Source organism: Dasypus novemcinctus, chromosome 7 (genome assembly GCF_030445035.2).
Source record: "Dasypus novemcinctus isolate mDasNov1 chromosome 7, mDasNov1.1.hap2, whole genome shotgun sequence".
In the NCBI taxonomy this organism is placed as follows: domain Eukaryota; kingdom Metazoa; phylum Chordata; class Mammalia; order Cingulata; family Dasypodidae; genus Dasypus; species Dasypus novemcinctus.
In genome coordinates this window covers 43844739-43860879 of record NC_080679.1, presented here as the reverse complement: position 1 = coordinate 43860879, position 16141 = coordinate 43844739, and the positions used below count along the sequence as shown (strand labels likewise).

The 16141-nt window shown below is 36.1% G+C and overlaps 1 protein-coding gene across 2 annotated transcripts in view; it reads right to left on the bottom strand.

Moving 5' to 3' along the window:
• The window catches only part of C2CD6 (C2 calcium dependent domain containing 6), a 259407-nt gene that overhangs the window by 43443 nt on the left and 199823 nt on the right, over positions 1 to 16141 (bottom strand). For both annotated transcript variants that reach the window (XM_058300370.2, XM_058300371.1), the window contains exon 14: positions 2016 to 2073. In XM_058300370.2, the coding sequence (XP_058156353.1) occupies positions 2016 to 2073 (58 nt within the window). The remainder of the gene's footprint in view (positions 1 to 2015; positions 2074 to 16141) is intronic.

Sequence of the window (16141 nt, the reverse complement as noted above, 5' to 3'; positions counted from 1 at the left end):
AGTTTAACAAATCTACTCTAATCATATATTTAGGAATCTTATTTAAGGAGTTTATTTAAAAGGCTCTGTTCAGATATAAATTTAGAAATACAGAAGTTTAGAGCAATAAGAGACCCAACAGTTCTTGAAACTGCCTCTCTCATTTTAAAGATGAAAACACTGAGGTTCAGAAAAGTTAATGATCTGTTCAAGAGCAAGTCAGTGTGGGCAATAAGAAAATAAGCCCCATTTAACCCCATAAGCATTTACTTTTTATCTTTTTTTTCCCTATATTCCTTAGATGTTCTTTTCAGCCCAGTGTCTCATTTGACATTGCTTACAAAGCCTTCTCACTCTTCAGAGGAGATTGACCCTGGTTTATTTCAGTCTTCTTTTGTAGAATTTTCAAAGTACTCAGCTTTCCATGCCTCATTTGCCTCAACTATAAAACCAGGATAATAGTATCAACCTTACAGGGTTGTATAAAGATTAAATTACTTAATATATGTGAAAAGTTATCAAGATTTAAACAAGGCAATATAAGGCAACTGCAAAGAACTATTGAAATATTTATTCTTATTATCTAATTCCATTCTTCAATTTTAAAATGGGGAAATTGAGACTTTTATAAGGCAAGTGATTTGTCTAAGGTCACGGAGATAGTTAACGGCAAAACAGGCATGAGAGCCCAGGTCATCTCCACATTAGTACTTGCTTGTTACTTGATAGAATAATTTCCCCTCTCTGAGGAGTAGTTGTAAATAATAGAATAAAGAATTTGCTATTCCATCAGATTTACTCCAAAAGTTTCTCCATGATTTGAAGAATCTATAGGCTATATCCATAGGATCCAAAGGTTTGTAGTTATCAAATTATGGGTACCCAACTGTCCTTATCTCTAAGATGTCTCATTATTCCGGAATGTTATTTCAAATGGTCACTTTTTCTTCTAAAATAAATAATAATTTAGGAGTACTTTAAATGTTTCTGGCATTTAAAGTATTAGTTTTTGGCATTAATACCTTATGTTCCAAAATAACTTCCTGTACCCCAATATGTGTTCTTAGAACTATTAGTATTGTATAGAACAGACATATAAATACATATATGACTAAAGCTTTAAATTCTAATCATGGTAAAATCTTTCATTTTACCACATTCTACTATTTGAGGTGGGTCAAATTTCCATTTTGGAGAACTTTATTCTAAAAACATACTTCACATTTGCACTTTCATCTTATACTTTCCTCATAAGTCCTTAATTGGAGAACACTTCCAATAAGTCAAGGATACTTGCATTTTACAAAGAAATGTGCTTACTTGGTCATCTTTCCTTCTAGCTATCTTCCTATTTTCTCTTCATTTTAATTAAATTATTGCAATCTCCTCTGGGTGGATATTCAGTCACTATGCAGCTATAACTGTTCTAATTATTAAAATATTAAAATACTTTTGCATTAATTGACAAAAAGCTGCTACCTCAAGACATTCTAGTGCCCACCTCACATGCATTGCTCTGGGTATCTTGATTCCCTTTGTAATCACTCTTCCCTGTAACCCCAATATGGCACAGCAAGGGGCCTCTAGAACTCAGCTCCAACAGAATTGTCTGATTTAGCTGATTCATGCCCATGCTATACTGGTTGTACAGTTTGGTTATCATCTTTGAGTTTATTGATACGTTGATATGTTGAATATATTATCATAATGATGAGACAAATTAGAAAAACCACTTCACTAGATAAATCTATAGGGTGCACACACAATTTGGAAACACAGATAAACAAATGTAATAGTTTATTAATATTATAATAAATGTCAAATAATATTACCTAAATTTCCAGTTTTTAAGGCCACCTCTATTTTGCTTTGCTTAATTGCTCATTGAAGTTGTAATTCCTGTAATTCCAATAATCATAAAACATCATAGAATTTACTTTTTGAAAGAAAGTCTTTATAATGTTCTCAGTCTATATTCCCAGTTTCATTGTAAAAAATTTGAAAATTACAATAATTTAAATACAAATATAACTTACCTACCAAATAATGAAAATTTCTACGCCCATGCCCAGTGGTAAAAGGTAAATACGAATACTGAAATAAAAGCAGAGCAGAGAAAATGAACAGAAAAAAATTAAATACCAATATAAATTTTAACTTAGCATTATTTATGACTATAAATTATAAAAATTGAGATTCATTTTACTATTTTGACCTTATCTTATATAAAGAAAATAATTAATTAACAATTTAATCAGTGGGAGGTGGTAAGACAACATGCATGACTAATACATTGTATTGATAGGTTGTTAAGATAGAAAGGGCCAACCATTAAAAAAAAAACCCATAAAACAAAAATGATATTTTGTTGTATACTTTTGACCTTTTCTCATTCTCCAAGCCCCAGGAAACAGAAATACTGATCAAAAGGGTAAAAATAAAATATACAGCATGAGTTTCCTATGGCTGCTGTAATAAATTATCACAAACTTGTTGACTTAAAAGAATGACAGTTTATTCTCTCATACTTCTAAAGGGTAGTGTCTGAAACTGAGTTGTCAGCAGGGCTATGTTCTCTCCAATGACTCTAGGGAAGACTGTTCTTGCGTCTTCCTAGCTTTTGGTGGTAGCTAGCAATACTTGGCATGCAGCAACTCATATTTTCTACTTCTGTCTTCATATGGCCTTCTCCCCTGTGTTTCCTCTCTTTTTATATGGACATTGGTCATATTAATTAAGGGCCCACCCTACTTCTGTATGATCTCATCTTAACTAATTACAGCTCCAACAAACCTTTTTCCAAATGATGTCATATTGTGAGGTACTGGAGGATACCATTCAACCCACAACAAAATTAACATCAAAGAAAGCATATATCAAATGGGAAGGCAGATCAAATGAGAAGGCAGAAGTGATGTCATGGAAAATGGTGGAGTATACTGTTTAAGGAATCAGTCCTTCCACTGAAATAAACATAATCTGGCAAAGACTGACAAAAAGCTTTTTCTTTTGAGCTCTGGAATCTAATCCAAAATTTACAGCAACTGTAGGACTACTTAATGAAAAAAGGGCAGCAGAATTTTGGCATTTAAGGAAATCTCTGTCAGATCACTGGCTTACACTGAGATAATGAAATAGAGACTTCAGTGGCCACACATGACAAGGAAAACAATCTTGGCAAAAATAGTTTGGAAAATTTACTAAATAAATGTGTGCACTTGCATTTTTCTATACTAATAACATAAAATTTTATTTTTTCTTTCTTTTTTATTGTATTTTATTAACAACTTTATTTCAAAATCACAAAAATAAAAGAAAAAGGCAGCTCAACAAATTATGGAAACACTACTCCTAAAAAGTTCTTTTTCAGGAACTTTTATCTCATCTAATCCCAAATGCTACTTTAGTTGTTCCTTTAGTGCTCAGAAAGATACAGAGATGAACACAAGTTAGTTAAATGAAATAGTCAAGGTCTCAATGTTAATTAAAAAAAAGAAAGAAAAACTTCTTGATTGTATTCATATCTCATAAAACCAAACCCCATACTCTTTTTTTTTTTAAAGATTTATTTTTTATTTATTTCTCTCCCCTCCCCCTCCCCCCCAAGTTGTCTGCTCTCTGTGTCCATTTGCTGTGTGTTCTTCTGTGACTGCTTCTATCCTTATCAGCGGCACTGGGAATCTGTATTTCTTTTTGTTGCATCATCTTGTTGTGTCAGTTCTCTGTGTGTGTGGCGCCATTCTTGGGCAGGCTGCACTTTTCTTTCACGCTGGGCCACTGTCCTTACAGGGCACACTCCTTGCACGTGGGGTTCCCCTATGTGGGGAACACCCCTGTGTGGCACAGCACTCCTTGTGTGCATCAGCACTGTGCATGGGCCAACTCCACATGGGTCAAGGAGGCCTGGGGTGTGAACCGCGGACCTCGCATATGGTAGGCGGACGCCCTATCCATTGGGCCAAGTCTGCTTCCCCCATATTCTTTTTTTAACCTTGTTAATTAATATTGAGCTGGCTTTGCTTTTGTTACAAAAACATTACAGTGTTGTTGTTAACTACAATCCATAACTTACATTAGTTTTATTTTTCCCATGTATCATCACATTCTTAACACCTCGTAGTAGAACATTCCTATATTAATACTATTAACCACAATCCTCATCTACCTCCAAAATCATTATTATACATTCCCAATATTATCCTTTAGCTGTCCTCCAACTAATCTTCCTACTCTTTCAGCCACAATCACATCCATAAATCACCAGTGTTTGTTACATTCATTATAATGTATCACCATCAAGTACAACCATTTACTATATATTTACATTTGACCTAATTGAACATTCTATATAAGTCACGCATCTTCTCCACCTTCTCATCCCACATTCTACTCCCACCAAACTACACTTAATAGTCCAACTCCATAAGTCTACTCATTGTATTTAGTTCTTATCAGTGAGACTATACAATATTTATCTTTTTGCTGACACAAAAGGACAAATATTGGCTTATTTCACTCAGCCTAATATCCTCAAGATTCCTCCATGTTGTCATGTACTTCCCCTATTAATTTCTTCTTACAGCTGAGTAATAATCCATTGTTTATCCACACCTTGTTTATCCATTCGTGGGTGGATGGGCACCTGGGTTGTTTCCATCTTTTAGCCATTGTGAATAATGCTGCTATGAACATCAGTGTACAAATATCTGTTCACATCCTTCTTTTCAGTTCTTCTGAATATATTCCTAATGGTGGGATTGCTGGGTCGTATGGCAGTTTCATGTTGGTTTCCTGAGGAACCATCAGATTATCTTCCACAAAGGTTGTACCATTTTACAGTCCTACCAGTAGTGAAGGAGTGTTCGATTTCTCCACATCCTCTCCAGCACTTGAAGTTTTCTCTTCTTTTAATGATGACATTCTGTATGGTGTGAGATGTGAGATATCTCATTGTAGTTTCTTATTTTATTTTATTTTTTTGAAGTACCTAGGGCTGGAGATTGAACCCAGGACCTCGTATGTAAGAAGCTGCTGCTCAAGCACTGAACCACATCTGCTTCCCTGAGTTGTTTTTTTTTGGTTTATTTTGCTTGTTGTTTGTTTTTGTTTTTTCAGAAGGCACCAGGAACCAAACCTGGAACTTTCCATGTGGGAGGCGGATGCTCAACTGCTTGAGCCACATCCATTCCCCTCACTGTAGTTTCAACCTGCATTTCCCTAGTAGCTAATGATGTTGAATATCTTTTCATGTGTCTTTTGACCATTTGTATTTCTACTTCGGGAAAATGTCTGTTCAGTTCTTTTGCCCATTTTTTAATGGGGTTGCTTGTCTTTTTATCATTAAGTTGTGTGATCTCTTTATATAGCACAGAGATCGATCACTTATCAGATATATGGTTTCTGAAGATTTTTTCCCATTGAGTAGACAGCCTTTTTATTTTCTTAACAAAGTCTTTTGAAGGAAAAAAGTATTTAATTTCAAGGCAGTACCATTTATCTATTTTTTCTTTTATTGCTCATGCTTTGAGTGTAAGGTACAAGAAACCACCATCCTGCACAAGATCTTGAAGATGTTTCCCTACATTTTCTTTTAAGAGTTTTATATTTCTAGTTTTTATATTTAGGTCCTTGATCCATTTTGAATTAATTTTTGTATAAGGTGTGAGATAAGAGTCCTCTTTCTTTCTTTTAGATGTGGATATCCAGTTTACCCATCACCATTTTTTGAAAAAGCTATTCTGACCCAGCTTAGTTTGATAACCTTGTCAAAAACCACTTGACCAAAGATGTGAGGGTCTATTTTCAAATTCTTGATTTGATTCCATTGGTCAATCTGTCTGTCTTTATGCCAGTACAATGCTATTTTTACCACTGTAGCTAGATAATATGTTTAAAGTCTGGAAGTGAGAGTCCTTCAACTTCATTCTTCTTTTTAAAGATATTTTGGCCGTTCAGGAGACCTTTCCAGATAAATTTAATAATTGCTTTTCCAATTCTACAAAGAAGGATATTGGAGTTTTTGTTGAGATTAAATCTGTAGATCAGTTTGGATAGAATGAACATCTTAATGATATTAGTCTTCCATCCCATGAACATGGAATGTTCTTCCATTTATTTAGATTATCATAGGTTTCTTTTAGCAATGTTTTTATGGTTTTCTGAATACAGGTCCTTTATGTCTTTGGTTAAATTTATTCCTAAATATTTGATTCTTTTAGTTGCAATTATAAATGGATTTTTTTTTCTGACTTCCTCTTCAGATTGCTCATTGGGAATGTATAGAAATGCTATTGATTTTTGCATATTAATTTTGCATCCACCACATTACTGAAAGTTCTTATAGTTCTGTTGTGGATTTTTTGGGATTTCTAAGTATAAGATCATATCATTAGCAAATAGCAAAAGATTTACTTCTTCCTTTTCTATTTGGGTGCCTTTTATTTCTTTTTCTTGCCTAATTGCTCTATCTAGAGCTTCTAGGACAAATATTGCATAACTGGGGAGAGTGGGCATCCTTCTCTTGTTCCTGATGTTAGTGAGAAAGTTTTCAATCTTTCAGCATTAAGTACACTGTTAGCTGTGGGTTCTCCTATATGTATTTCATCACATTGAGAAAGTTTCCTTTTATCTTTCAGAGCATTTTTATCAAGAAAGGATGTTGTATTTTGTCAAATGCCTTTTCTGTATCAATTGCAATCATCATGTGATTTTTCTTCTTCAAGTTATTAATGTGGCTATTACACTTACTGATTTTCTTATGTTGAACCACACTTGCATACCCGGACAAATATCAGAAGATGGCATTGAAATAGTTCAGGAAGGTTGCAGCTCTTTTGCAAAATAGGAGAGAAGGCATAGAAGTAGTCTGAGGGAGTCTCTTAGGAGACCGCTGTGGGCCAGGAAAGTGCTGCACGCATCATCCAAGAGGGACCGGGGATGCAGAGACGGAGAGGCCAAAGGGAAAACTGTGAGTTGACATCCCTGCAGTTGGGAATGCCATCATCCTCCACCCTGAGGTGAATAGTCTCAGCAAAACCTCCAGCTGAGCAGTCAATGGAGAGGGGAAAGGAAAGATTCCTCCCAGGAAAGAGGGAGAGTGCAGCGGAGGTCTGACTGGTTTCTCTTCAGTGAATGTAACTACCATAATTTGCTAGCTCAGAAGAGGTTGTGGGTTGTGGAGATTGAGGGATTCGTCTCTGTGGAAGGGTTTGCTGAGGAGCACCACTTGCTGGCTAGGTGGGAAAGTGAAGGAAGACAGTCTGGTCTCTCCTGATTCTTTCCCAGGTACAGAAGCCCCATTAGTGGCTCCCTGCTACATTTTGACTACTGTATTAGTCAGCCAAAGGGGTGCTGAAATCTGTTGGTTTTTATAAAGAGTATTTATTTGGTATAAAAGCTTACAAGTATAAGGCCCTAAAGAGTCCAACTCAAGTTACCATAAGAGGTATTTTCTCACCCAAAGTCTGTTGCCACTTGTTGATGAAAGATGGCAGGTGATATTTGTGAAGATCAGCCTTCCTCTTTCCTCTTAAGGCTCCATGGGCCCAGCTTCTTCCAGTTTCAGCTATAGGCTGGCATAGGGCTCAGCTTCTCTGTTCTCCTCAGCTGCAAACTATCAAGCAAATAGCTCATCTCTCTTCCTGGGGCTGCAGGATCCTCTTCCATGCCTATGGAGCTTCCTTCCTCTTTTTTTCCGTATATGTGCTTCCATGTTCTCCTTGAGTGAATATCCATTTATATAGCCCAACAATAGGATGGGGACTGTTACACTCTACTGAAGTGGTCAGATCAAAGCCCTGATCTTAACATAATTTAATCAAAGACATCTCAGCTGAATCTAATACAATCTAAGGGTATCATATCCAGAGAAACAGACTAGTTTACAAATGTAATCTCTCTTTTTGGAATTCATAATCTCAAACTGCCACAACTATTTAACAGGACAATATTAAAGTTTTTGAGAAAATAAACTAAAAATCAAGCAGAGTTGTGAAATAAAACCACTAGGCAAGAGAGAGAAATTGATAAACAGAGCAAAATCATCAACCTAAGCAGATGCCTCGGTATCAACAAAAGATAACAACCTACACTAAGAAGAAAATATGGCCCACTCAAAGGAACAAGCCAAGAATTAGTTGAGACCCAGGATTTAAGACAACTAATAAATGATGTTTTAACAAGCCTCCTTAATCAATTTAAGGAGATAAAGGAAAATATGACTAAAGAGATAAAGGATATTAAGGTGACACTGTGTGAAAATAAAGAACAATTTGAAAGCCTGAAAAAAAAATAACAGAGCCTATGGGAATTAAAGACACAATGAATGAGATTAAAAATACATTAGAGGGAAACGGACTTGGCCCAGTGGTTAGGGCGTCCGTCTACCACATGGGAGGTCCGTGGTTCAAACCCCGGGCCTCCTTGACCTATGTGGAGCTGACCCATAAGCAGTGCTGATGCATGCAAGGAGTGCCGTGCCACACAGTGGTGTCCCCGCGTAGGGGAGCCCCACGCGCAGGGAGTGTGCCCCCCATAAGGAGAGGCGCCCAGAGCAAAAGAAAGTGCAGCCTGCCCAGGAATGGCGCTGCCCACACTTCCTATGCTGCTGACGACAACAGAAGCGGACAAAGAAACAAGACACAGCAAATAGACACAGAGAACAGACAAACGGGGGGGGGGGGATTAAATAAATAAATACATCTTTAAAAAAATACATTAGAGGGGGAAGTGGCTGTGGCTCAATAAGTTGGGCTCCTGCCTACCATATGGGAGGCCCTGGGTTTGCATCCTGGAGCCTTCTTGTGAAGGCAGGCTCACCCACATGCTGCAGAGAGCAACCAGCCCACAAGTGCTGCAGAGAGCTGACTCAGCAAGGTGATGCAACAGAAAGGAAGACAAGCAAAAATGCAGAAGAGCGTGCAGTGAATGGACACAGAGAGCAGACAGCAAGCAAGCCGCAAGGGGGGGGGGGTGGAATGAATAAAAAAAATACATTAGAGGCATATAACAGCAGATTTGAAATGTTAGGAGAATAAGTGAATTAGAAGATAGGATATTTGAAATTGAAAATATAGGAGAAGCGACAAAGAAAGCAAAAAATTTAACAGAGTCTCACGGGATCTGACTGACAACATGAAACACACAAACATATGTGTCGCAGGTGACCCAGAAGGAAAAGAGGAAAGAAAAAGGGTAGAAAGAATATTTGAGGAACTATTGACTGAAAATTTTCCAACTCTTATGAAAGACATGAATATTAATATTCAAGGATGACATACCCTAAACAGAATAAATTCTAGTAGACCTACTACAACACATTTACCATTCAGATTTCAAAAGCTGAAGATAGGGTTTTGAGAGCAGCAAGAGAAAAGCAATGTATTACTTCCAAGGGAGACTTAATAAGGCTAAGTGCCAGCCTTTCTTCAGAAACCATGGAGGTGAGAAGGCAGTGGTACAATATATTTAAGATACTGAAAAAGAAACACTGCCAGCCAAGAACTCTTTATCTGGCAAAACTATCCTTCAGAAATGAAGGCAAGTTTAAAGTCTTTACAGACAAAAACTGAGAGAGTTGTTACCAAGAGACCAAATCTAAAAGAGATATTAAAGGATGTGTTACAGCCTGATAGGAAAAGACAAGAGAGAAAGCCCTGGAGAAGGGTGTAGAACTGAGGAACATAAGATGAAAGAGTTAAAAGACAGACAATATTAAGATATGACAACAGAAAGCCATAGGATAAAATGGATGGAGTAAGTAATGCCTTTATACTAGTAACACTGAATGTTAATAGACTGAACTTCCCAATTAAAAGACATAAACCAATAGAATGGATTAAAACTTTAGCCATCTATTTGTTGTCTAAAGAAACTCATTTTGGAGGTAAGGACACAATCAGGCTGAAAGGGAAAGGTTGGAAAAGATATTTCCTGCTAAAATCAATAAGAAAAGAGCAAGTGTAGTGATACTAATATAGGATAAAATAGATTTTAAATGCAAAACTGTTATAAGAGATGAAGTAGGTTACTATACATTAATAAAAGGGATAATCAGCCAAGAAGAAATAACCATAATAAATATTTATGTACCTAACTATGTGCCCCAAAATACAAACAATAATAAATATTTATGCACCTAATACAGGTGCCCCAAAATACTTGCAACACACACTGGAAAACTGAAGGTAGAAATAAACATCTCTACAAGAATAGTTGGAAAATTCAACACCCCACTCCCAGCAGTAGGTAGAACATCTGGACAGAGGATAATTAAGTAAACCATGTAACAGTTTGATATTATTGATGAATTCCAAAAAGAAATACTGGATTATGTTTGTAAACTGATCTTTTCCTTTGGGCATATTAGATTATATTGGACTCAGAGGTTTATTTGATTAAGTAATCAGGTAAACCTCTTGTGCCAGTAGGGCACAAGACATGGACAGGACAGAGTTGAAGGGTTTTTGATGTTGGAGTTTGATGCTGAAGCCTTGAGGTAGAGCCCTAGGAAGTAAGCACACAGAAAAAAGAGAAGCAAGCCACAAGAAGAGAGGAACCCTGAGCTGAGGAAAAAGCAAGCCCTGGAAAGAGAGGAACACTGAACCCAGAGAGAAGCAAACCCTGAAAAGAAGGAACCCAGGAAGCCTTAACCCTCACAGTCTTTGGCAGCCATCTTGCTCCAACACGTGAAAATAGACTTTGGTGAGGGAAGTAACTTATGCTTATGGCTTGGTATGTGTAAGCTCCTACCCCAAATACATACCCTTTATAAAAACCAACCAATTTCTGGTATTTTGCATCAACACCCCTTTGGCTAACTAGTACAAACTGAGAGCTTGAATAATATGATAAATTAACTACATCTAAGAGACATTTATAGAGCATCATACCCCCAAAATAGTGGGATATACATTCTTCTCAAGTGCTCATGGAGAAAAGTATAATGTAAACTATAGTCCATGGTTATTAGCAATGCTTCAATATTTATTCATCAACTGTAACAAATGTACCACAGTAATGAAGGATATCAATGTGGGAAAGTGTGGGAGGGGGAAGAAGGGGGGCATATGGGAATTCCTTATATTTATGTAACATTTATGTACATAAATGTACATTTATGTACTCTAAATCTTATTTAAAAATTAAAAAATTAAAAAAGAAAACTACAGACAATTTCTTTAATGAATATGGATACAAAAAATTCTCAACAAAATGCTTGCTAATTGAATCCAAAAACATAAAAAATTATAAATCATGGTCAAGTGTGTGTTTGTATTAATCACATTTCCTAGTTTCTATGAATTAATGATTTCACATCTATAGAAATTCCCAATCTATACAAATGTTATGCCTAGATAATTCTGACCCAAGTTGTGGGGGTGTCCCCTTCAAAAAAAGCTAGTCAGTGCCACACTGGTGTGCCCATGCCCCACCCTTGCATGCTTCCCATAGAAACCACTTTCTCAGATCAACTAGCTTTCTTTGCCTTATGTCTAACCCTGGTGTTTTCCACATATAGTACTGTCCTCTCCGCAGATAACTGTGAGTATAATAAATTTTTCACCCTCTTCTGGTCTCTGTCTTTGGATCTGTGTCTGACCTTAATCATACCCCACACAAGATGATATATACAAAACACAACTGTGCCCTTCAACAACCAACAATAACAAACTCTGGGGAGAGGGAGAATCTGCTTTCCAGAGTTGCCATATTGTAATATTAAAAATGCCTAATTTTCAATAAGAACTACAATGTATTCAAAGAAACAAAAGTATGGCCAATTCACAGGGAAAAAATATATTGACAGGAATGATCCCTAAAGATGCCTAAACATTGGACAGAGACTTAGAACAACTGTCTTAAATATTCTCAATGAACTGAAGGAAACCATGGACAAAGACTAGAGGACACCAGGAAGATGACTGTTGAGCAAAGTCAGAATATCAATAAAGAGATAGATTATAAAATGGAAGCAAATAGAAATTCTGGAGCTAAAAAATTAAATTATTGAAAAATTCACTAGAGGGGTTCAACAGCAGATTTGAGAAGGCAGAAGATAGATTTAATAACTTAAAATATGATGATTAAAACATTCAGTTCAGGAGAAGCAGAAAGAAAATGGAATGAAGAAAGTGAACAGAGTAAGGTCCATCAAATAGACCAACAAGAAGACCAACACACACATTATGGTATTCCCAACAGGAGAAGAAAGAAAAAGGGACAGAAAGAATATTTGTTGTAATGATGGCCCCAAATTTCCCCAGTTTGGTGAAAGACATGAAACTTCACATTCAAAAAGCTCAGCAAGATTCAAGTAGGATAAACCCATAGATTCACACCAGGACAACTTTTAATCAAACTGCCCAAAGCCAAACACCAAGAGAGACTCTTAGAAGCACAAGGGAGAAGCAAGTGAACATGAACAAGAGATCCTTAATAAGATTAACAGCCAATTTTGCATCAGAAACCATGAAGGTCAGAAGGCAGTGGGATGGTATATTTAAACTGATGAAAGGAAAAAAAAGGTTCAACCAATGATCCTAGTTCTGGCAAAACTATCCTTCAAAAATTAAGGAAAAATTAAGACATTCCCAGATAAACAAAAGCTAAAGCAGTTTGTTACCTTCTTATCCCTTAATAAGTGCTTAAAGGGAGTCCTTTGGGTTGAAATGAAAGAACACTAGACAGTAACTCAAAACTATGAAGAAATAAAGAACTACAGTAAAGGTTATTTTTTTTTCTTCTTCTAGAAATTTGCATCTGTGAGCATCCCATCCTCATTGGCAAAACCATCTGGGATTTTACCCTACTTTCAAGCTATCAAATTATCATGCCATGGCTTCATGGGTGCAGGAAGAAAACATGGTCTTCCTGGGTCAGAGATAAAGGAGTTTATTATTCATGACAAAAGCAGTAGCCAGGACTTCATATTCATTTGCACTGATTCTCTATGACCTCCATCCACAAGTCCCATGGTGGTGATGCAAAGGGTCCATGAAGGATGCCTGCACATTCAATGGGTTGCTCTATAAGTGTTAAACACCAAGCTTGGGGAATTTACCACTTTTATAGTAGTAGAAGGAAGTCTGTTTTTTTGCAATAATTACATGAACTGCATATGTGCTATACACTCTAACTGAAAGGCAGGGATTTTCATAATGGATTAAAAAAACCATGACTAACTACATGCCAATTATAAGACATACACTTTAAATATAAAGGCATGAATAGATTAAAAAGGAAAAAGAAAGAAATACAATAAGCAAAAAATAAGCATAAGAAAACTGGATTGTTTATAGTGATTTCAGAAAAAATGGACCTCAGGACAAGAATTATCAAAGATAAAAATGTACTTTTATCATGGTAAAAGGTCAATTCACAAGGAGATATTATCATAATTGTCTATGTGCCTAATAACAGAGCTTCAAAATAAATTAAGAAAAATCTGAGAGAACTGAAGAGAGAAATAGACAAATCCACAAATATAATTGGGCATTATAATACCCCTCTTTCAGTAATGTATAAAATAACTAGACAGAATCAGTAAGGATAAAAAAGGTCTTGATGTAATAGATATTTAAAGAACACTACAAAAACAGCAGGATACAGATTATTTCAAGTGCATTTGCATCTTTTAAAATGCAAACATTTAAAAAATCTTTTAGAAGGTTATAATAAAGAGATAAATTACTAAAAAGGATCTAAACAGAAATACTAAATGTTAAAAGTATAGGAACTGAAATTAAAAAAAATTTTTTTCTTTAGAGGGGAAGTAGGAGCTGGCAGAAGAATCAGTGAACTTGAGGATAGGAAACTGAAATTACCCAGTTTGAGGAACAGAAAGAAAAAAGGATGAAGAAAAATAAGCATAGCCTGAGAGATCTGTGGGATACCATCAAGAATAACAATATATGCATTGTAGGGGATTCCAGAAGGAAAAAACAAGGAAGGGGTCAGAAAGAATATTCAAAGAAATAATGGCTAAAAACTTACCAAATTTAATGAAAGACATGAATATATACATCCAAGAAACTCAATGAACTCCAAACAGGATAAATCCAAAGACAGAGTATAATCAAACTGTTGAATACCAAAGATAAAGGAGAATTCTTAAAGCTGCAAGAGAGAAATAACACATGACATACAAGGGAGCCTCAGTAAGATTAAATGCTGAATTCTCATTGGAAACCATGTAGGCAAGAAGGTATTGGGATATTTCTTGCTATCCAAGAATTCTGTATCTGGAAAAACTGTCTTCAGAAATGATGGAAAGATTAATACATATCTAGATAAAATCTGAGTGTTTTGTATAGAGCTTTAACTGTCCACAAGCTGCTTCTGCCTGAATGGCAAGTTCTGGGAGGCTTAGCTAGTGACAAGTTTCCTGGTTCAGTCTGTCAGGCTACCATACACATACAGGCACCTCAGTACATACATAGGAGATATTTTGCTCCCCACAGAACAGGAAAAGGAACCCACAATGGGAGCTCAGGGGCTGAGTAAGAAACAATTAAGTCAGTGTGGCCTTGGGAAAAGGATCTCCTGCATTAGGTCATACAATAGAGCACCTAGAGGGAGTGAAAGTCTTTTTCAAAGGGAGTGGAGGGGACATTTCATTTCCTGTAAACTGTACATAAGGGAATTTCTAAGACTAATAGCAAGCACAAGCTCAGGAAAGAAGCAGGCTCCACAGGTCCATAAAGGCTCAGATAAGACAGAGAGGATCCTGCACTTCTGATTCACAATGGGTTGATCTTCTTGATAAGAGACCTAAGCTCTGAAGACCACCAGCCAAAACACAGACAATTTGCAAAGATTATGAGAAGTTCTTTTTGCTTTGCTTGTTTCAGTTAGCTCCTGCCACTCAAAAATAACTCTTGTTATGTCAGTAACTGGATACAAACTTAAGGAACAGACAGCTTAGGGACTTAGTTCCAGAGTATCACTTTAAAATATTAAGATATACAGTGTACATTTTACAAGGCAAAGAAACAGGAAATGGTGGCCCACCCCAAATAATAGGCTAAAAATCATGAAATTATCAACAAAGAAAAGCAGACTGGGGACATGCCAAAAAAAAAAAAAAAAAAGACTTAAAAAAAGTCCTCAGTATGTTCAAAGTGATAAAGGAAAAAGAGAAGGAACTAAAGGATATGAGGAAAATAATGAATGAAAAATATGGAATACCTTTGAGATTCCATATATGAACCAAACAGAAATACTGGAGCTGATGACTAGAATAATTGAAATGAAAAATTCCCTAGAGCATTTCAACAGCAGATTTGAACAGGCAGAAGACAGAATCAGTGATCTTGAAGAAAAGATAACTGAAATGATTTGGGCTGAGGAGCATAAAGAAAAAAAAGAATTTAAAAAAGAGATAACTGAAATGATTCAGGCTGAGAAGCATAAAGAAAAAAAAGAATTTAAAAAAGAGAACAGAGCCTAAGAGACCTGTGGAACATCATCAAATGTACCAATATAAACATTATGGGAGTCCCAGAAGGAGAAGAATGAGATAAAGGGCAGGAGAAACATCCAAAGAAATAATGACAAAAAATTCCCAAATTAAATGAAATGACATGAATAGTTCACACAAGAATTCCAATGAACCCAAAATGGGATAAATTCAAAGAGAACCAGACATATAGCAACCAAACTGCCAAGGACAAGAAAAGAGGTCTTAAGATGCAAGGGAAAACCAGTGAATTATGTAAAGGAGTATCCCAATAAGAGTAAGTGCATGTTTCTGGTCAGAACCCATAAAGGAAAGAAGACACTGGAACAAAATCTTTAAAGTGCTGAAAGAAAACAATTCCCAACCAAGAATTTTATAAATGTTGAGACTTATTTTAATAATTTAGGAGAGATTAAGACATTCCCAGATAAACAAAAGCTGGAGGAGTTCATCATGACTAGACCTGCCCTACAAGTATTGTTAAATGGAGTTTTTTTAGACTGAAAGAACACTGGACAGGGATTTAAAGCAGGTTAAAGAAATAAAGACCTCCAGTAAATGTAACTGCTTTAGTTTTCTGGTTGCCAAATCAAACACCATGCAATGGATTGTTTTAAACAGTGGGAATTTATTGGTTCACAGTTTTGAGGTTAGAGGTCCAAATCAAGGCTTTCTCAAGGTAATACTTTCTTACCAAAGACTGGA